The 22,287-nt window shown below is 48.4% G+C and overlaps 1 protein-coding gene across 2 annotated transcripts in view; it reads left to right on the top strand.

Annotated features, from left to right (window-relative positions):
- Positions 1-22,287, top strand: part of HPS5 (HPS5 biogenesis of lysosomal organelles complex 2 subunit 2) — a 1,306,927-nt gene that overhangs the window by 977,452 nt on the left and 307,188 nt on the right. For both annotated transcript variants that reach the window (XM_069623788.1, XM_069623787.1), the window contains exon 17: positions 19,620-19,740. In XM_069623788.1, the coding sequence (XP_069479889.1) occupies positions 19,620-19,740 (121 nt within the window). The remainder of the gene's footprint in view (positions 1-19,619; positions 19,741-22,287) is intronic.

Raw genomic sequence — 22,287 nt, 5'->3', positions numbered from 1 at the left:
CTTTCAAAACCCTTCCAGCTTGGGAGAAAAAAGTCTGCATACACTAGATGTACGCAGAGCTGTCATGTTCTACATGGAAAGAACCAGACCACTGAGAAAGACTAATCAGTTCTTTGTCTCTGTGGCAGCAGGAAGAGAAGGAGATGCAGTTTCAAAGTCCACTATATCTAGATGGATTGTTCAATGCATCACTCCCTGTTACACTCTTGCTAAGAGAGAACTACCCTTCAAGCCAAGAGCACATTCCACTCGAGGCACTGGGGCTTCCATAGCGTTCATTGCAAATGTTCCCCTTGAGTCCATCTGCAAAGCGGCTACCTGGAGTTCTGTGCACACCTTTACAAAATACTACTGTCTAGATGCACACTCTAGATCTGACTCCCAGGTGGGACAGGCAGTATTAAGACATCTTTTCTCTACTGTTCCTTCTCATAACCCACCGCCAACTCCGGGTACTGCTCGCTAGTCTATGCACAGCATGTGATTCTAAGCAGATTAACAAACATCAGAAGACAATGCATTACTTACCGTAAAAGCATTTCTGATGGTTGTATCTGCTTAGATTCACATGCGCCCACCCTTCCTCCCCGCTCGGATGGAAGGAGCATAGACATCCTTTTCTATATTTCTCTCTTTTCTGTACTCACTCACGTCTAGAAGGCTCCCTCAGGGCAGAAAAATACAAACGGAGGGACCTCGACGCGTGAGGGATTGTGGGTACAACGCACGTCACTATAGGGATAGTGTTACAGACACGCCTTGTCGACGTCTCCTTTTTCGACTACGAAAAACAAAATGCAATACTCCGCAGTGACCACTGGATGTCGGACCTATGCACAGCATGTGAATCTAAGCAGATACAACCATCAGAAATGCTTTTACGGTAAGTAATGCATTGTCATTCTGCGAAAAAGAGAGCCCAACGAAGTTGACACAAGGATTATGCTTTGGCGGTTTTCAAGTATTGCAAGTTACGGTGGTCCGTGATGACAGTGAGCGTATGTCTCGCCCCAAGAAGGTAATGTCTCCAGGCCTTGAATGCTGCTTTAATCGCCAATAATTCCTTATCTGTGATTGCGTAGTTGAACTCGGGGGGCTGAAAATTTGCGGGACCAAAATGCGACGGGTGTAGTTGTCCTGTTTGAGGGTCTTGTTGTGACAATACTGCTCCCGTGTCTATTTTTGAAGCATCTGTCTCAACTATGTAAGGTAGCTCTGGTCGTGGGTATCGAAGGACTAGTGCTGTAGTGAATGCTAGTTTTAACTTCTGGAAGGCTTCTTCAGCTTCTGTCGACCAATGGAACTTTTGATTTTTCTTTAACAAGGAGGTAATTGGATGTACAATTTGTGAAAACCCAGGTATAAACCGACAGTAAAAGGTGCCGAATCCGAGCACGCTTTGGACTCCTATCGTGGATGTTGGTGAGGGCCATTGGAGGATTGCATCCACCTTTCCTGTATCCATATGTACGCATTGTGGTGTGAGCATAAAACCGAGAAACTCGACCTCGGTTACATGGAAAAAACCTTTTTCCAACTTGGCATACAATTGGTGTTGTCGAAGCTTCTCTAAGACTGCCCGGACATGGGCTACATGTTCTTCCACGGAATTTGAGTAGATAAGAATGTCGTCAATGTAAACAAGAGTGCAAATGTCCCGTAGTTCATGGAGTACATCATTCATAAAGTATTGGAACGCTGCTGGGGCATTGCATAGCCCGAAGGGCATGACCTGGTATTCAAAGAGGCCGTACTTCGTGCGGAAGGCCGTTTTCCACTCGTCTCCCTCTTTTACTCTTACAAGATGGTGTGCTCCTCTTAAATCCAGTTTTGGGTAGATTTGAGCATGTTTCACTTGGCCCAGGAGCTCTGGTATAAGTGGTAAAGGATATCGATTTTTTACAGTGATCTGATTGAATGCTCTATAGTCGATGCAAGTTCTTAAGTCCCCCTCCATTTTAGGCACGAAGAATAAGGGCGAGGAGGCAGGTGACTTGGACGGGCGAATGAAACTGTTCGCCAGGTACTGATCAGGTAAGTTCTAAGATGCTGATTTTCCTGTTCTGTCAGAGCGTAAATTCGGCTGCAAGGCATCTGGGCTCTGGGTACAAGATCTATTTGACAATCGTAGGGTCTGTGCAGGGGCAGAACATTGGCTTGCTCTTTTTTGAAGACATCCTAGTAATCTTGATATTCAAGCGGTAAGGAGCTGATGAGGCCCAACACGATTCTTTTCTTCGGTTTCATATTGGTCTTTTTTGGAACATGTGTCGGCACAATCATGAGGAAATGTCAGAATTCGTTTTCGCCAGTCGATCCTAGGATTGTGGGTCTCCAGCCAGGGTATTCCCAATATCATCTGGAACTGAGGAGCACCGATGAGATTGAAAGTAATGTCCTCTTGATGCCCATCCTGACACAGAAGCTTGACCTTCTCGGTGTATTGTGTTACCGGGCCGGATGATAGCTGAGAACCATCCACAGCAGTGACGTTTTCTGATTTCTGCTTCTGTCGGAGAGGAAGGCCTATTCGGAGACCCAAATCCTGGTCAATGTAGTTACCCACAGCTCCACAATCAATATATACCTCCAAGGCATGTATTTTTGATGGTTACAGGTCATTTGGTCGAAAAAAAAGGTCGACAGGACAAATGGTCGACACAATTTGGTCGAAAGACAAATGGTCGAATTTTTAATTTTTTGTATTTTCACTTTTTTTAAAAAAATTTTTGGGGGGTTCCCCCCCAACCTCCTTTTTTTGCTTAAAAACCCTTTTTTTTCCTAAACGAAAACCTGAAAAATATATATATCAATAAAAAAAAAAATTTGACCATTTGTCTTTCGAACAAATTGTGTCGACCATTTGTCTGTCGACCAATTGTCTGTCGACCAAATGACCGGACAGCATTTTTGATGGTTGCTTGTGATTCACCAAAAGCACTGGAAGGAGTAGATGTGAGGTCTGTACGGATTCCTTTTTCATGCTTGACAAGCGGACCCCTACACTTGCCGGGCATTGGCGTTTCATGTGTCCTGTTCTTCTTCATCAGTTTTGTCTGTTGCCCCAACCATTTTCTTGGGTGGTTTTACCGGGCAGTCATGGAGGAAGTGACCTGCTTGTCCACAATATAAGCAATTGTCTTCTTTTTTCCCTTTCTGCTTTGGTAAGGGGAATTCGCAATCCGCCAATTTGCATTGGCTCAGACTGTTCATGTGGCTTAGTCTGATTCTCATGAGGTCGTACGTAAACTGACCATCCCTCTGATCTAGCTCGATCCATTTTCCGATTCTGCAACCTATGATCGAGTTGCACTGTCAGGTCTATGTAGTCCACACACCTCTCAGGGGGATTCACCACTTGCGCCAACACATCCTTAAGTTCTCCACGTAACCCTCGGTAAAAGAGTAGTTCTCTTCTCTTCTGGCCATCTACTCTGGGCTATGAGACGATTGAAGGTTGCAATATAGGTTACTATATCTTAACTCCCTTGTCTGAGTGACTCGTTGTCCAGAGCTTGTCCTTGAGTATGACGGGCAAACATTTTCTCCATTTCATGTTGGAAATTCCCAAAGTTCTGGAGTAAAGGGTCATCTTGATTTTTTAAAATGTATTTTTAAATGTAGTTTAATGTTAAACTTTTCATTTGTCTCGATTTGGCAGGTTTGCTTTTCAACTTGTGGTATGTTTGTCTAGTTTTAGTATTTCTTGTGGAAATCGGCATATCGTGAGGATGAGTTTGTTTGATTTGCCGTTGAGCATCGCCATCCATCTTTTTTCTGCTTCCATTGTTTGTTCTGCGATTTTATAGTAGGCTCCGAATCTGGTTCTTTGTTCAGAGAGATTGTCGCATTCCATGAGGAAGTGGTACAATGTTTCTGATTTCTGTGTGGTTAGACAGAATTGACAGAAGTGCTCTGTTGCAGGGATTTGTCTTGTTTTACCAGGTAAAATCTGGTTGGTAGGATATTCATCCAGATTTTCAGGTACGTTGCACGAATTTTGTTGTCGGGGAAAATTGTCAAATAGGCTGGAAGTTCGTTGATTGCTCGTATTTCTGTTTTGCAGTGTATGTTCAGACTGTATTTTTTTTTTCTTTGTTGGTTTTTATCCAATCGTTTCTCATCAGCTTTACTTTTGCGTGTTGAGGACGTAACATGAGCATTTTGTGGAAAATTTCTTCGATTATCATCAGTCGTTCTAGGTTGTCTTTCCATTTGTTTAGTGTTGCATTGTTCAGTGCTCCAGGGCGAGATCTTAAAATTTGAATGGCCGGTGTTTTTTGGTCCATTAGCAGCTTGCGGTATAAGTCGAGGTGTTTCCAAAGGACGATTGAGCTGATTGATTGGACTGCTACTTTGTGTCTGATCCTGGGCATAGGAAAGGAGGGCGGTAGTTGCAAGATTTTGTGCCAGAAGCAGGCTTCTATTTTTGTCCAGTCGTAAGCGGTGGCATTCATCATTGCTTCTGTTCCATACACTATTGTTGGGATTACTTTTTGCTTGTAATATGTTGTTACAGGCTTGAGTGAGTATTTTCCGTATTTTCGTTGAATGACACATCCTTCCCTAGCCAATGATTGGATCTTTTCCTCTAGTTTTGTTGTCCATTCCTTTTCAGATTTTGATTGATTTATGTAGATTCCCAAATATTTGAAAGTGGATACCTCGTCTAGCTGATTGTCGTTTAAGTAGATTTTTAGTTGTTTTTCTTTTTTGCTCACTGTTCCGGTTAGTTGCATGATTTTCGTCTTTGTGTTGATTGAGAGTTAATTGAGCTTCATGTATTGGTCTAGCTGTGAGAGGCGGTTTTGGAGGCCTGAGGGTGTCTTATCCAGCAGGATGGTGTTGTCCGCATACATCATGATTTTTACTGGTGTAGAGTTGATCTTTGGTGGGTTCAGGACGTCCGGCTGGAGGTGAGTCTCCATGTCTGCTGTGAAGAGGTTGTATAGCGTTGCTGTTAGGGGGCAGCCTTGTTTTAATCCATTCTCTGTGCATATTTTCGGTGTTGTTTGGCCTTCCTTTGTAAGTCTTATTGTTATTGAGGTGTTGGAGTAGAGTTGTTTAATTGGCCCTAGGATGTTGTTTGGGCAATTCCATGTTTCAAGTTTGTTCCATAGCTTTTGTACTCACATTTGGAGTGAAGCCAGTGTGTCTGGTTGCAAAGCGCTGTGTCTCGGTTGCCCATTTGTTGAGTTTTTTTAGAAGGATGGATGCAAAGAGTTTTCCTAGGGGATCTAGTAGTGCAATTGGGTGAAAGTTCGTTGGATCGTCTCTTGGGCCTTGTTTGTGGATGGGCACTATTGTTGCTGTTTTCCATGACGATGGTATCTGTTTGAGGTTGTTTATAAGTATCATGATTTTACTCATGAGATTTGCCCATGGGTGTGGGTCTTTCTTGATCATCGCGTTTGAGGTCCCATCAGGGCCTGGGGCACGGGATACATTGAGTTTTTGTATCATATCTAGTATGTCTTGATGATCGCAGGTTACCGTCCACTTTATCTGTCTCTGTGGTTCTTATTCGGTTTCTGAGTGTCGAGCTTTGTTTATGTTTGTATAATGTTGGATCCAACGTTGTTCTGTCACATTTCGAGTGAGTTTTTGTTGGTTAACTGAGTTGTTGTTCAGTAAATTCCATAGATCTGAGATTGTGTTTCTCCAGCATGGGGTCTGGTATGGATTCACATGCTCATGAATATTCCCCGAAGTCAGGCTGGGAATCCTCGGTAAAGAAAAATCAGTATCAGTTTCGTTTCTGATCTGTCTTTTGTAGTAGTAACCAATCACTGATCTCTGCGTCATACTGACCACAGCCAATGACTGCCATCTCCCTAAGCCCCACCTCTGGCAGCCATCTTCAGATTTTTACCGCACGTTCAAGTGTTGGGATCCTCGTGCTATTGCTCTCGAGCTTTAGTGCGTTTTCGCACTTTTTCATAGGAAAATTCTCTCTTTTTTCGGTCAAAAGAGCCTCAAGCTCCACCGTTTCTTTATCCGATCAACGGGGACCCATGTCGGATTCTTCTACGCCCCTCAAGGTTGAAGATTTCATCGAGCCACGCTTTTGGAGGACTCCAGAAGTTTCTCAGGCCCATCTCGGACATGGCCCAGGAGAAGGGAAGCACGACGCCCGGAAAGCTGTTCAGGGTCTGCCCTGGATGCCAGCTTCTGAATGTCTTTAAAGAGGACGAACACTCCCTTTGCCTCTACTGCCTGCATGAGGACAAGACTCACGTGGAGAAGGACTGTGCATTTTGCGGCAATATGTCGGAGCGGACCATGAAGGTCCGCCATCTTCGTCTCGTCAACTGGCTGGAAGGGAAGAGCCCATCAGGCGAGAAAAAGAAGAAGTCGTCCGAGCGGTCTTCTAAGACCTTTGAGGGCACCCCGGCGACGGGGGCCCAACAGAAGGCCAAGCACCGCGAGTCCGCTGGCACCGGGAGCGCCGAACGGTCGGTCTCTATGGTTGCCAGGCAGGGCGCATCCTCCCCGGCGCCATCAACCACGAGCCAACGCTCTGGCTCGGGTAAGAGGAAGGCCGAGCACCTGCCAAAGCTCCTGGAGAGACCCCAGTTGAGCTCTAAGGCCCCATCGGAGGGGGAGCGAGGCGGTGACCCTCCCCCCAAGGAGAAGGCGGTGAGCGCACCTAAGGTGGTGAAAGCCTTGATCCACCCTGCCAAGGCCTCTATCGAGACAGTCGCGGCGGCCCTGGCTCAGGCTGTGGAGGCTACACCAGTGGAGGTGACCTCGGGGCCCAGAGTCTCCCTGCCACCGCAGAGGGAGTCCTCTTTCAAGCCCATCGACAGGACCCCTGTGAAACCTCCGAAGGAGAAGAAAAAGGGGGAGCAGGAGGTCGTCGTGGATTCAGCCTCAACCTCTGAAGAGGAGCTGATCGAAGTCTTAAGCCACGGCATTGGCGTGGAAGAAGACCAGCCCGTCGGGAGGGACCCCGACGTAGGAGACAACGAGAACGTCGAGGGTGCCGACGAGGCTCCTGATCGCCCGTCGGAATCCCCTCAACCAGTGCCACAAGACAACTCGGCGGCCATTTTGTTGGCCATACAGTCCTTATGCTCGGAGATAAGGACGAGATTGCCATTACCACCAACGGAGGAACCGCTCCCGACGGGGGACCCGGAGCCAGGCCCTTCTGGGAGCCCTCCTCCTAAGAGAAGAAGGATTCATCCTCCACCTCCTTTTCAACCATCGTGCCTTGCTCAGCCCTCCTCCCTGTCCACGACCCGTGGGGATGATAAGGGGACAGACACGGCCGCGACGGGTACAGACGACGAGGTTTACGACGAGGATCTTCCGTCGTCACCTCCTCCCCGGGCTTCCCCGCCCGACGAGATTGGATCGTTTCATGCCATGATCGCCAGGGCATCCGAGCTTTTCCAGCTCTGCCCGGAAGAGAAGAAGGAAGGTTTCCTTTATCAACGGCGCGAGACCAAGAGGAAGACGGTCCTCGCTGTACCTCTACTCGACGATATCTGGGATGAGGGTCTCGCCCTCCTCAAGAACCCATCCACAACGCCTGCAAGAAGGGATCGGTACAAGGAAGAAGTACCGGGTCCCGGACGCGGCCCCCTTGTGCCTTCGGGCACAGCCGACCCCGGACTCGGTCGTCTCAGCGGTGGCCAGGAAGAAAGCGGGGGGGGCTTCGGCCTCTACGTCAACCTCCCCCCCGGACGGCGAGGGAAGGAAATTGGACACGATGGGACGCAGAGTCATCTCATCGGCAGCAACGACAATTAAGGCTGCCAACGCCTTGGCTATTGTAGCCCGCTACGACAGGGAGTTGTGGTACAAGATCGCCCCCCTGCTGGACTTCCTACCGGACGACAAGAGGGCGGAAGCCCTAGAGATCTTGCGGGAAGGAGAAGTGGCATTGGACCACGCCATTATGATAGCGACGGACATCGCTGACACTGGGTTTCGCCAGTTGGGCAACGGCGTGTGCCTTAGACGGCGTGGATGGCTCAAGGCAACGGACTTCCGGCAGGACGTGCAGACCAGAGTTTTGGACATGCAGTTCGACGGGAGCAACCTGTTTGGGAAAACAGTGGACGATTCGCTACAAGCCATCAAGACGGAGACGGCCCGGGCTCTTGGTGTTCTCCAGCGACGGCCGCCCTTTCGGAGCGTCGGAGGCAAGCAGGGTGCCTCCAAATGTTCCGGCGGCGGATATTCCAGAGGCTTCGGGGCTCCGGAGTTTACTCAAGATACTTCCTCGTGAAGAAGAAGACAGGAGGATGGCGTCCCATCCTGAACCTACGACGACTGAACAAATTCATCAAGGCACAGAAGTTCCAGATGGTCACCCTCCAGCACGTCCTGGGTCAGCTGGAGGAGGGCGATTTCCTGTCGTCGTTGGATTTGGAGGATGCTTACTTCCATATCCCCATCCTAAAGGGACACCGAACGTTTCTCAGGTTTGTGGTCCAAGGGCATCACTACCAGTTCAGAGCCCTTCCCTTCGGATTGAGGTCGGCACCCAGGGTGTTCACCAAGTGCCTCGCACCGGTGGCGGCGCGGCTGCACCTAGAGGGGATCCACGTCTACCCCTACCTGGACGACTGGCTCATCTGAGCAAAGACAAGGGAGCTCGCCACCGAGCACACGGTGAGGACCGTCCAACTACTCACGGACCTGGGATTCTCCATAAACTACGCCAAGTCCCATCTGGTGCCCGCGCAATAAGCACTGTTTCTGGGAGCGAAACTCGACACAGTGGCGCTTCTGGCCTCTCCGTCGGAGGAAAGGACGAGAGCCATCATGGGCATGGTGCAGCGGATGCTGGTTGCGGAAGTGGCCAGGGTGAGGTCCATCAAATCCCTCCTCGGATTAATGTCTTCTTGCATTTATCTCATCCGCCTGTGCAGGCTTCGGATGCGCCCGTTACAGGAGTTCCTGGACGCTCGCTGGATCCAGACGACGGGCAGCTTCGACAGGATCACACTCAACGAGAGCTTCCGACGAGCGATCCGGTGGTGGGGCACCCGCGTGCATCTGACGGCGGGCATGGACTTCCAGACCCCTGGCCACCACTAGACAGTGACCACGGATGCCTCCCTGGAAGGGTGGGGAGCGCACACCGAAAATCTGCACGCGAGAGGCCTTTGGCTTCCGACGGAGAAGTCCCTCCATATCAACGTCCTGGAGCTCCGTGCAGTGCTTTGGGCCCTCATGTCCTTTCTTCCGTCCCTCAAGGGGAAGGTGGTGAGGATCTTCACCGACAACACCACCACCATGTTCTACATCAGGAAGCAGGGCGGCACCAGGTCCCCAGCCCTGTCCAAGGAGGCGCAGGATCTGTGGCATTGGGCCGTCGCCCAAGGGATGTTTCTGGTGCCGTTTCATCTGGCAGGAATAAAAAAAACCATCGCCGACTCGCTCAGCAGAGAGCTGCGCTCGTGCCACGAGTGGGAACTACGACAGGATCTAGTGGACCGCCTCTTCCGACGGTGGGGCACACCCCAGATCGATCTGTTCGCGACGGCGACAAACTCCAAGTGCCAGAGGTTCGCCAGCAGGTTTCCCCAGCCGAGGAGCATGGGCGATGCTTTCTCGTTCCCCTGGGAGGGCCTATTTCTATACGCGTTCCCCCCATTGCCGTTGCTGATCCGGCTCATCAACGAGCTCAAGAGGTCACGGTGCAGGATGATCCTCGTCGCACCTGCGTGGCCGAGGCAGATATGGTTCCCGGACCTTCAGGACTTGTCAGCGTCCCCGGCATTCAAGCTGCCAGTGGACGCGGATCTTCTCTCCAGGGAAGGAGGCGCCATCCTCCATCACAACCCGAAGTCGCTGAACTTGCAGGCCTGGCTCCTGCAGCGTTAGAGTTTGGAGGTTACGACATACCGGCCGACTGCAGAGAGGTTCTTGCAAAGGCCAGGGCGTCCTCAACTCTTAAATGCTACGGACACAAATGGAAGAGGTTCTCTGTCTGGTGCCACGCACAGAAGATTAACCCTCTACGGATTACGGCTCCTCAAGTACTGCCGTACCTACTGATGCTGTCCAAAGCTGGACTTGCGCACGCTTCCATCAAGATTCATCTTGCTGCGATCTCCCGATACACCAGAACCACGGGACGGACGTCTTTGTGGTCTCATCGTCTGGTGAAAGAATTCATGAAGGGACTGTTCAGATCGTTCCCGCCGGTGAAGGCTCCGGTCCCGGCGTGGGAGCTCAACGTGGTGCTGACCAAGCTCATGGGACCTCCGTTCGTGCCTCTGCATTCAGCTCCATTGAAGTTCTTGTCGTGGAAAACAGCGTTTCTTGTGGCCATCACCTCCGCACGACGGGTGGGAGAGATACAGGCCCTCTCCTGCAAGCCCCCGTACTTGACTTTTCACGACACAAGGGTAGTGCTCAGGACACACCCCTCCTTCATGCCCAAGGTGCCGTGGGACTTCCACCTCAACGAACCCTTGGTGTTGCCTGTTTTCTTCCCGTCGCCTTCGTCGCCGGCTGAAAGGACTTTGCACTCGCTGGATGTGGCTAGAGCGCTGAAGTTCTACGTGGACCGCACAAAGAGTTTTCGGAAGACGTCGCAACTTTTTGTGAACTTTGGACCTGTCAATCAGTGAAAGGCTCTCTCAAAGGCTTCCATTTCCAGATGGCTCTCCGGCTGCATCATGTACTGTCATCGGTTGGCAAACCGACCGCTGCCCGGCCGTCCGAGAGCCCATTCCACCAGAGCGATCGCAGCTACCACGGCGTTCCTATCTGGTGTGCCCCTGCTGGACATCTGCAGGGCAGCTACGTGGAGGTCGACGCACACCTACTGCGTCGACCGGGATTCCAGGGAGGAGTCCAGGGTCGGCCAAGCAGTGCTGCGCAACCTGTTCGCCTAAAGTGAACCTGGTGAGAAGGTAAGAGATGCTTAATGTTGAGTTGTTGTATTGCTTAATGTTGAGCCTGTTGCCACCTCCCGTGGTTGTGCATGTGTGTACTGCTATGTATTCTTTTATTCATGGCCATGTGAATCCATGCCAGACCCCATGCTGGAGAAGGAACAAGTTACTTACCTGTAACTGTTGTTCTCCAGCATGGGTCTGGCATGGATTCACATGCGAACCCTCCCGCCTAACCCCTCTGCGGCTCTTCACTTGGTAATACTGCCACTTCACGTGCTACCAAATCTGAAAATGGCTGCCAGAGGCGGGGCTTAGGGAGATGGCAGTCATTGGCTGTGGTCAGTATGACCAGAGATCAGTGATTGGTTACTACTACGAAAGACAGATCAGAAACGAAACTGATACTAATTTTTCTTTACCGAGGATTCCCAGCCTGACTACGGGGAATATTCATGAGCATGTGAATCCATGCCAGACCCATGCTGGAGAAACACAATCTCAGATCTATGGAATTTACTGAACAACAACTCAGTTAACCAACAAAAACAGGTAAGTAACTTGTTCCTTTTTGTAGGTTTCTAGTGTCCACTTGTAGTAGAGTCATGCAATGGGTTTTTATCCAGTTGTTGTAGTTTTGTTTTGCCGCTTTGATTTTTATCACTGATTCTTTGTCTTTCTTGATTTACCAAAGGTATAGATCAGTCCGCCACACTTCCTCCTAAATACGAGAGTACAAACGCCACTTTGGCTTGGTCATTAGGAAAGGCTCCTGGTCTGCACAAGAAATGAAGGCAACATTGGTTCCTAAATACAGCGAACCTGTTTGGGTCGCTGATGAAGCGTTGGGGAGGCCAATTTGTCTTGCCAATTCGTCAGTTCTTTCTCGAGTTACAATAAGATCCCTCCGTAATGCATTGGTTTCCTGTCTTGAAGCATGTACTTCAGTCCGTAATTCCCCTAGTAAGAGGGCTAACTGATCTATTTCTGAAGTTTCCATAATGCCCAGGTAGAGAGAATTAGAGGCTTCACATTCTGTTACGCTAACCTGGTCTCTGCAGAGGCGTTGGGGCACATTTTCAGCCCTCCCTGAACTTGAATCACCCCCTTCAGGCCTCTCCCTCAGTAGAAAAGCTGTGAGCAGTGGTACATAGTGATACTGCTCCTGCGTGGAGATAACAGTGTGTGAGTGCGCCAATCTGTGATTGTTGTACCTCTCGAACCCTTCACCCCCAAAGCATGGTTTCTGTGAGCATATGCCGGCCAATAAAGCTCACCTGTGAATTATGGAAGATAAGCTCTCCGTGCTGCTACTTCTGGCAGGGGCGCGTCGAATGGAATCTAGTTCCTTCACTGATCCCTGATGAGGATTAGTCCAGTCCAGCTGCGACTATGCTTCTCCTTATGATTGGTAAGTCTTTCTTGAGCTCTTGTGATGCTGTTTGTTCTGTTTAATGTCTTTATATGTTGCTCCTATTTATGCCCGCAATAATGTCTCTCTTCTGTTTTCTTCCCTTAGATGGAAATGCGGCCTCAATGCCGCTGTCAGACGCGGCCGGATGGAAGATGGATGCTACCGCAATCTTCGACAGCAGGTAAGTGATGGTTTAAGGAAAAGCGCAAAGTCTGGCGAAGCGTAACCTTAAACGGACTGTTTTTTCATTGTCTAACCTTGTCTTCTGTTTTTCCTTGCAGGCGGTGCTGTCGACGATGGAGCGTGTTGTGCTGCGGTGCCAAGATAAGGATATATCGGCGTTCCGGAAAGTGTAAAGATTAAAACTTGGTTTGCCTAAGAGATGTACAGGATTGAACAGCTTCCCCCAGTTGGTAAGTATGCTGGCAGGAAGCAGGATGTCCAGGAAGCAGGATCTGCAAAGGTAAGTCTGACCTCAGGCGACGGTGAGCATTACGCTGCTTGCAAGTGCAGAATAATGCGAAGCGTCTGTTTTGAGGATCGGGGCAGCTTATATAGCTGAGATCGTGGGCACCCCCCTTAGGGCCAGCTTACCAGCCACACCCTGCCACTCCTAGAGATTGAGCACGTGCAAAGACAATCCATTAGCAGCCACACCCAAGAAAACACTTGGGGCTGCTTAATGGATGGAATGTTCAAGGTTAATGCATCCTGTTTAATGGATGGAATGTTCAAGGTTAATGCATCTGAAGTTCTATGTCCATAATAAAAGCCTTTTGGTGTTAAATGGATGTTCTTGTTTACTTTTGTTCATGAGCTGGCGCCAGGAGAGTGTCCACCCAGGTCTCCTGTGCATGCGACCCCTGCATTCCTGTGCCCCTGACTTCATGACCATGACAACTGTACGCTGGCAGACAGCCTTTCAGCGCAACATTGGGAAGAGAGTGGTTTGGGTTAAGCACCACACAGTCAAGAACCACACTTCCTGGCGATCCATACCAGGGACTCCTGCAGGGCACTAGAGGTAAGCATTACCGCGGGCCATCAAGTTGCTGCTGGGCATGATGTCCTCCTGCATTAGCCTCCTCCGCCTCTGCAGACTTCAGATGAGGCCTCTCCAGGAGTTCCTGGATGCAAGGTGGTTGCAGGTATCGGGGACCTTTGCAGACAAGATCTCCTTCAACAAGGAGTTTCTTCAGGCGATTCAGTGGTGGGGTGTACGGCCGCATCTCGTCCAGGGGGCTCAGTTTCAAGTCCATCCTTACTAAGAGACAGCCACCACGGATGCCTCTTTAGAAGGTTGGGAAGCCCATACCGGACAGTAGCACACCAGAGGCCTCTGGCAACCAGGATGAAAAGGGCCTCCACATGAAAGTCCTGGAACTTTGGGCCGTATTCTAGGCCTTCAAATCTTTTCTACCGTTGTTGAAGGGCAAGGTGGTGAGGATCTTCACAGACAACACCACCACCATGTTCTACATCAAGAAGCAGGGAGGGACCCGCTCCACGGCACTCTGTATGGAGGTCCAGTACCTGTGGCGCTGGGCCATTCTTCAGGACATGTTCCTCTTCCATTTTCACCTGGCGGGCATCAAGAACACCATTGCGGACTCGCTCAGCAGGGAGCTGCATACTTGCCGCGAGTGGGAACTTCGCCAGGACCAGGTGGAGCTTCTGGTCAACAAATGGGGACAACCCCAGATCGATCTCTTCGCCACGGCGGTGAACTCCAAGTGCCAGAAGTTCACCAGCAGGTTTCCTCAGCTGAGATGCATGGGGGATGAGTTCTTGTTCCTGTGGGAGGGACGGTTCCTGTACACTTTTCCTCCATTTCCACTCCTGCTACTTGTGATCAACACACTCACAGTGCCACTGCAGGATAATACTTTTCGGCCAAGCGTGGCCGTGTCAAATCTGGTACCCGGACCTACTGCGTCTGTCAGTGGCCCCATCCATCAGGCTGCCACTGTTCCTGGACCTTCTCACAAGAAAGGGGAGGGGGGCGATTCTGCACCACGACCCGAAGTCGCTGAACCTGAGGGCATGGCTCCTGCAGCCCTAGAGTTTGGGGGTTATTCTTTACCCACGGAATGTAAGGACATCCTGGCCAGGGCCAGAGCCTCATCAACATTGAAGTGCTACGGCCATAAATGAAAGCGCTTCTCTGTGTGGTGCCAGACTCAGAAGAATACCCCTCTGCATGTCATATCCCTGCAACTTCTCCTATACTTGCTTTTCCTGGCCAAGGCGGGATTGGGTCCCGCCTCTATTAAAGTGCATCTCGCCGCCATATCCAGGTACACCAGGTCGACCTTCGCTGTGGTCTCACAGACTTGTCAAGGAGTTCCTCAAGGTGCTCTTCAGGACTTTTCCGCCGGTGAAGGCTCTTGCCCCGGCTTGGGAACTCAATATAGTGCTAACTAAGTAAATGGGAGCTCCTTTTGAGCCTATTCATCAAGTCCCGCTCAAGTTTCTCTTGTCGAAGATGGCCTTCCTCATGGCTATCACCTCGGCCAGGCGGGTCAGATCCAGGCCCTGTCTTGCAAGCAACCTTACTTGTCTTTCCACACTTCAAGGGTTCTACTCGGTACACACCCCATCTTTATGCCAAAGGTACCATCAGAATTCCACCTCAACGAACCTTTGGTGTTGCCTGTCTTCTTCCTGAGTCCGTCATCGCCAGTGGAAAGGGCCTTGCATTCGCTGGATGTTGCTCGTGCCTTGGAGTTCTACGGTGCGCGTACAAAGAATTATTTCGGAAGACTTCTCAGTTCGTAATCAACTTTGCACCTGTAAATCACGGAAAGGCCTTATCGAAGGCTTCCCGTCTCCAGGTGGCTCTCCGGCTGCAGCATGCACTGTCATCGACTGGCTAGCAGGCCTCTCCACCAGAGCCATCGCAGCAACAACAGCATTTCTCTCTGGTGTGTCCCTGCTCATCTGCAGAGCTGCTATGTGGAGGTCCATGCACACCTTCACGAGGTTCTACTGCGTCGACATGGATTCCGGGGAGGAGTCAGAGACGGCCAAGCAGTGCTATGCAACCTGTATGTTTGAAGTGAGTCTGTCCAGAGGTGAGTGTTTATTGCTTCTGTTGAGCCTTGCCACCTTCCGTGGTTGTGTATATGTACTGCTGTGTAATTGTTATTCATGAGCATGTGAATCCATGCCAGACCCCGTGCTGGAGAAGGTTTAAGTTACTTAGCTGTAACTATTGTTCTCCAGCATGGGTCTGGCATGGATTCACATGCTAACCCTCCTTCCTTCCCCTCTGTGGCTGTTCTTGGTTCATACTGCCACTTCACGTGCTTACCAAATCTGAAGATGGCAACCAGGCGTGTTGCTTAGGGAGAGGACTGTCATTGGATGGAGCAGTATGACCCAGAGGACAGTGATTGGTTTAGAGGAAAAATACAGTTTGAAAGTGAAACCGTTTTTTGTTTTACTGAGGATTCCCAGCCTGATGGGGAATATTCATGAGCGTGTGAATCCATGCCAGACCCATGCTGGAGAACAATAGTTCCAGGTAAGTAGCTTAAACCTTCTCTACCTCCCCCATTTTCAAACCCCAAACTATGGAGAATTTATGAGAAATCATGCTCCCAGCGGCCAGTGCTGAAGATTTTGACATCGATATAGCCCCATGGCTTGCAACCTCTAACTTGATGGGCATTAAAGATGCCAATCTCCTGAGCGTGGTGCCCGCCCTCTCCATAGAAGGGCCAGAGGGTAGTGAGCCCTTATCCCCCAGGACCAGCTGCCCACCTACATCGAGAACCTTTGAACATCATTTAATTGATCTGCGGGTTACGCCTACTGAAAAAGGGCACCACTTGTGCGCTAACTGCTCCAGCACTATAGCCCCTCCCCCCAGGATTGCTCTGTATATCCGCCTTTACCAAAGTTGATGAGGCGTTATCATCGGGATGTAAATGTTTCGTCGTTCTGACTGAACTGATGGCCCTGTAAAAACAGCTAATGCTTGCGCTACAAGATCGTAGAGGCCCAGGTGGAGGTGTGGGGGGGCTGGGGGGGCGGAAATCAACCTAGCACTGAGGCCAATCCCAGGGACATTCGGCCAGCTGGGTACAAACACCACATTACACCAATGGGGGTTGCAACACAGCCTGAAATAACTGCCACTAGCACCAACTATACTGGTCATTCAGATGAGATATTAAAAAAGGGGCCTTGGAAGCAAGTTGCCCCTGACATTTGTTCTGTTACTAACACCCTGCAGTACAAATCTGCACATATGCCATGGCGGGTTGACAGTGGTGAGGATGTTGGCGGGGGCAGGATTATGACCATAGAGTGGCCTTAGATGCCAGTAGCTACAAAGCTTCTAGAACCCAAAAAGATCTAGGCCTTGGCATAGAGGGTGGTAATATGAAAAGGATCCTTAGCGGGAATGGGGGGTGGAGGGGTATTCTTGCACCAAAAGTACTGGTGATCGGCCCGAAACTAGGGAACAAGTGTATTCACTAGTTTAGAATGGTCTATGGGTTTTGTTTCCCAATTAGAGAGGACATCGCATGTTGCAGAAGAATATTTCACAAGGGGAATGACACTCACGACTCCATTCGAATGGAACTGAGGGAACAAAGAATGGCTATGGGCATACTAGGGATTGCAAAAAGACACTGTCAATTGTCTAGCAGCACTATTGAAATAAGTGCATTCCTTTACCATAATAATACACCCCTTACAAGAACCAAATCCCAGCGTCCTCTGCTCTCAGGAGGCAGTGCAGTCCCATTGTATGAAAGACTGTAGGGAGTCACTTATTGGGGTGGGATGATTGTATATTAGGCCACTTTAGTAGTTCCAAATTGATCCCTAACTTCAGGTTGTGCCTGGGGATGCAATCATGGTAGAAGTTGCTACATGGATTGGGGTCTGGTGGGCAGTCTAAGCTACTGTTATTGTATATAAGAAATGTCTCATGTTTATGATGTATTTGTGTACTTTGATGGCCTCAAGGCCGAATGAAGTTATTATGATGATGATGGTAGTACAAAGAGTATTACCATTGCATCGCTTGATCAGTTGCAATGATTGTGCGTTGTTGGAGTCTGGAATGAAACATGAAAGAACCCAAGCCTCAAGAAATAAAATGATTGGGGGAAATGTCTTCTCTGTGAAAAGAACAGTGAGCTAAAGACTTGGTTGAGACTCTCCCAGGGGCCATCAACCCAAGAACAAGTCAATGGGCTGTGTCCGTGCTGGTTAGAGTTTCCCTCCCCCCCTCTGTTTTGCATAGCAAGTAACTTTGGGTTTCACCCTAAGTTACCAGGGGAATCCAGACGTGGACCCCTTGCTCACTGCTCTTAGAGATGCACAGCTTCACATCACTGATGATGCCGAGCTAGGCTGAAACACGTGTATGGGTTTGCTGTGGTGCTCTTGTTCAGAGGAGAATTGCCTAGCATTTCGGTGCTGGGCTGCGCCTGGGCAGGACAAAGACTGATACGCAGGGATATTTCTTCTCTGTGAAAGGGACAGTGAGCTAAAGACTTGGTTGAGACTCTCCCAGGGGCCATCCACCCAAGAACAAGTCAATGGGCTGTGGTCGTGCTGGTAGAGAGTTTCCCAGACCCCCCTCTGTTTTGTACACACATATCCCGGGAGGATAGCTCAGCGCAACGTGCTCGCCTTGGAAACAAGACGATACGAAGCAACAGAGGTTCGATCCCCGGGTCCGCGCTTACAAACTTCTGGGTATTAAGCGCGTTATAAATACGCAACTAAGACATGTTCCTGTTACAGCGCCTCGATGCCCCCGAGCTGTGTGGGCGCTGTAAAAATACAATTAAATATGCCCTGCTCCCGTTTCGTCTGAACCCTAATTTTACGTCACTTCACTGGCTCGTTATAATCCTTACTGTGATGTAAGGAGCCAAGGAGCAGCTGTATCGAGCCATGATCAACTAACATTTTTTATGGACCCGCTCCTTTGGCAGACACATTAACGTAAGCACAAAGTTTGCATCTAGAAGGCCATAAAAGACAATATAAAGATAAAACATGGGACACTTGGAAATTCATATTTACCCGTTTCTTCGTTTCCGGTTTTCTTCTTCTTGCCTCCCTCCCCTCCTATCCATTTTCCCCTTTGTATTTCATATTTCTCCTTCTTTTCCTTAAAGGCTTTTTGTCTGTTGTTTTATTTTCGATAACTTGGTAGTGCACGAAAGGCCGATTTCCCAAACGTATTTCAGAAACTACATGACATGTAAACAAACTATCAGCTTAATGGAATACTTCTGTTTTCTCCCTGTTACCTATAAATGAGGCTCCCTGATTTCCATTTTTGAACATAAATACAGAGGGGAATCACTGTTCCTTCCGGAGTTTATTTGTAAACCACTGAAAAAAGCAGAAATGGATGTCTTTTGCTTTGTCAATCATGCCTTTCGGGCAAATGGCTGTGAAAAGAAGCACAACTGCGAGGCTTAAAAGTGAATTTATTTCCCTTTTGAAGTTGTTTACATGGCTGCAGAGATGTTCCTCAGGTTACATGCTCTTGGCCTGATGTGCAAGAACCCAGCTCTGTGAGCATCCGATTACAAGCATCCAGGAACTTCATTTTTAATTTCAATGTATGTGGAAACATAGTAGTTAAAACATAATGCGGATAAATACAGCTAACATTAGTAAAAAATAAATATATATGTATAAGCACAGGTGGAAATGTTGATAACATAAATACAATAAGACCAGGATCCTTACCTATAAAGTACATTGCTGGCATTCCCATCTTTTTGGCCTTGTACAACGCCAGCTATAACATTTCCCCTGTTGTTTATATTCAAATACTGTACCATTACTTTCTGGGCACCTTAACTATTCACACCTGCGTTATTCTGAGATTTCATATTTCAATACTGCATTCTCTCATCTGCTTCAATTTCTGTGGCTTCTCTTTTTCTGTGTAATGAACAAGGAAATTCGCAAATTGATTTTTGCCTCAGTCTAATTTTGTGCTTGTGATAAGTGGAGCAAAATGAGTTTACTGTATGGCTCCCATGAATTGCAAAATAGTGTAGAACTAATTTGTTTTTCAGCCAGTGGACATATATTTAAATTTGACTCCCAACCATATTCACCTTTTTTGTCGTATGAAGTCCCCTATGAGTGACTACAGATAAAACAGTATATTTCACAGTATTTAAAAGAATCAACCATTTTCACCTTTTCTTTTCTAAAAATGTGAGATATCTTAACACGCCATGGGCGAGAAAGTACATAATGGCGGTTTTCACACTTAATCTTTTCCTTTTGTTTAGTTTTCATGGTTTGTCATATGTTGTTAATTGTCAGTTGTGATATTGATATTTCAGAAATGACAGAGTCCAGCCCGGTGACCATGGCAATGGGAAATGGAGACTTGTTGTTGATTTTAAAACTACTGAGTGACCTGGAGCCCCTGGACACCCTTCTGTTACTTGCACATGCAACAAGGTCTACAATTTATGTATTTTCTTTGTTTCGGATGTTCCTGAGTGTACAACCATGTGTTACTAATGCTGTGCTTTTTATGTAGTCCTTTGAAAATTTTTGGTTTCTAAATTTAGTATTGTATTAAAAGTAAAGTTCATTGCTCCAGCATGGCCTTAGTTTGTGTTGGTATCCTTAGTTTAAGAATTGACACAGTGATCCATTTGTGTAGTGTTAACATGCCTATTTTCTGAGTAATAGCGAATCAAGTAATAGTGACTCCATATATACTTCTCAATCATTTCGCATTTAGTTCTTGCCTGTCTCAGAGGGCATATGATGGTGTGTATATGGAAGCCTGTAAAAGCATTGTTAAGAGTGTAAAACGTGTTAATTTGTATTCCCCCTTTACTTCGCCTAAAAAAAGAAAACCACCTATACTTTGTCAGGCATTTTTGTCTTCATGCATTTACTTTTTCTTACCTTTGTCTTTATCTTCACACTGTATAAGTGGCAATGGATACGGTGAGGTTATTTATTTATTTATTTGCATTTATAAAGCGCTCAGAACTGCCATGGGGCATCGTGGCGCTTTTACAGCAGTCTTGAACTTGAACATAGCAAGGTATAGAGTACAGTAAAAGAGTAAAACAGTTATTTGCAGTAGGACATTGAAAAAAGGGGGTTATGCTTGCTGTGGTTACAGTGCAAGCATAGCTGTGCTTGGGAACATTCACATTAGCCTTGTGACAGTGAACTTAGGTTATGCTATGCTGTGGTTACAGTGCAGGCATAACTGTGCCGGTGGATAGACTTTGGTGGAATAGAAGAGTTTTTAGGTTTTTGCGGAAGGTGGGTATGATTTTTCATTCCTTAGTGAAGTGGGTAGGGAGTTCCAGTTTTAGGTGCGAGGTGTTGGAAGCTGGATCCTCCCGCCCTGGATCTTTGATACGTGGGCACATGGATCATGTCAGTGAGGTGAGCTCTAGTGGGTCTGATGGAGGCTTTGGGTGTGATTCTTTCTGCGAGATAGGGTGGGGCATCCCATGAGAGGCTTCTAGGTGTGATGGCCATGGCTTTAAAGAGTATGCGTTCCTTTACCGGTAACCAGTGAGCATCTTTCCTTGCTTGAGAGAGGTGTTCCCTTTTGGGAATGGTCAGCGCTGCTCGGAGCGCGTTGTTTTGCGTGATTTGGAGTTTTTGAAAGTTTTGAGTGGAGGTACCTAGGAAAGGGGCATTACAGTAGTACAGTTTGGTACCTATAGTGGCTCTGGCGATGGACAGGCAGTTTTTGGTGGAGAGAAAAGGCTTGACAGCGTTTATCACCTTGGTGGTGAGCGCTGAAGAGGAAGCTATGGCGTTGACCTGGCGGGACATAGATAGTGAGGCATCTAGGTGAACACCTAGGGTTTTAACAGTCGTGGAGACTGTGATGGTGGAGTTGTCCATATTGAAGGATTTGTATTGAGGGGAGAGTTTGTTGAGAATTTCACTAGTCCCTACTATGATGATTTCCATTTTGTCCCCGTTTAAGCAGAGGCCGTTGGCCGCCATCCAGGTTTGGATGGCTGTGTAGATTTTAGTTAGTGCTGTCGCATCTTCTTCATAAGTCCCAGTTAGCGGGAGTAGTACCTGCGTATCGTCTGCATAATTAGTGTACGCTATGTTGCGACAATCGAGGTCGTTGAAGAGAGGGAGGGTAAATATATTGCAGAGAGTGGGGGCGGTGCAGGAGCCTTGGGGGACGCCACAATGGATGATCGTAGGGGTAGTCGAGGCAGTGTCTGAGAAGACTTTCATGAGTCTACCATTTAGAAATGAGGCCACCCATGCAATGGCTTCCGGGGAGAAGTGTGCTTCATTTTTTAGGTGCATGCCTAGGATGATTTGATTGACAAGGTCAAAGGCGGCAGATAGATCTAGTAGGAGAAGGAGTGCCGGTTTGCCTTTATCCATAGTGTCTGCAAGCTGAATTTTTAAGTCGAGTAGGGCTGACTCTGTCCCGTGACCAGGTCGGAAGCCTGACTGTCTTTTGCCTAAAATATGGTTGGTTTCAAGATATTCCTGGATTTGCATGTAGGCAACTTTATCCAGGATCTTAAGCAGGAAAGGCACGGTGGTGATGGGCCTATAATAGGTAGCCACGTCTGGGTCTAGAGTAGGTTTATTTTTTAGAAGCGGGCATACCCAGGCTTCTTTTAGGCTGTCTGGAACTGTATTGGCATTGAAGGAGGCATTAATGAAAGATTTAAGGAAGGGGGCGAGTGTTACAGTGCAGTCTTTGATCAGACTGGCAGGGCATGGATCTCCTTTGCAATTGGATGGTTTGATCTTGTTCATCATATCAATAACTTTGTGTTCTGTAACCTCCCTGAATTTGAAGGGGGTGGTGGGGGCTTTGGTGGAGGGGGGCACAATGCTGAGGGTAGGAATGTGGCTCGTGATGTTAGTCGATTTGAGGTGCTGTGATAGATTTTTGTGGTGTGCCTTAATTTTTGCTTGTAGGAGTTCAATTTTGTTTAACAGGGCGGATTGTATGGAGTTGCACCATGTTTGGGCTTTCACAATGTC

Source organism: Ambystoma mexicanum, chromosome 11 (genome assembly GCF_040938575.1).
Source record: "Ambystoma mexicanum isolate Mex_15411 chromosome 11, UKY_AmexF1_1, whole genome shotgun sequence".
NCBI lineage: Eukaryota > Metazoa > Chordata > Amphibia > Caudata > Ambystomatidae > Ambystoma > Ambystoma mexicanum.
The sequence above is the reverse complement of the archived record's forward strand: the minus strand, read 5'-3'. Positions and strand labels throughout refer to the sequence as shown.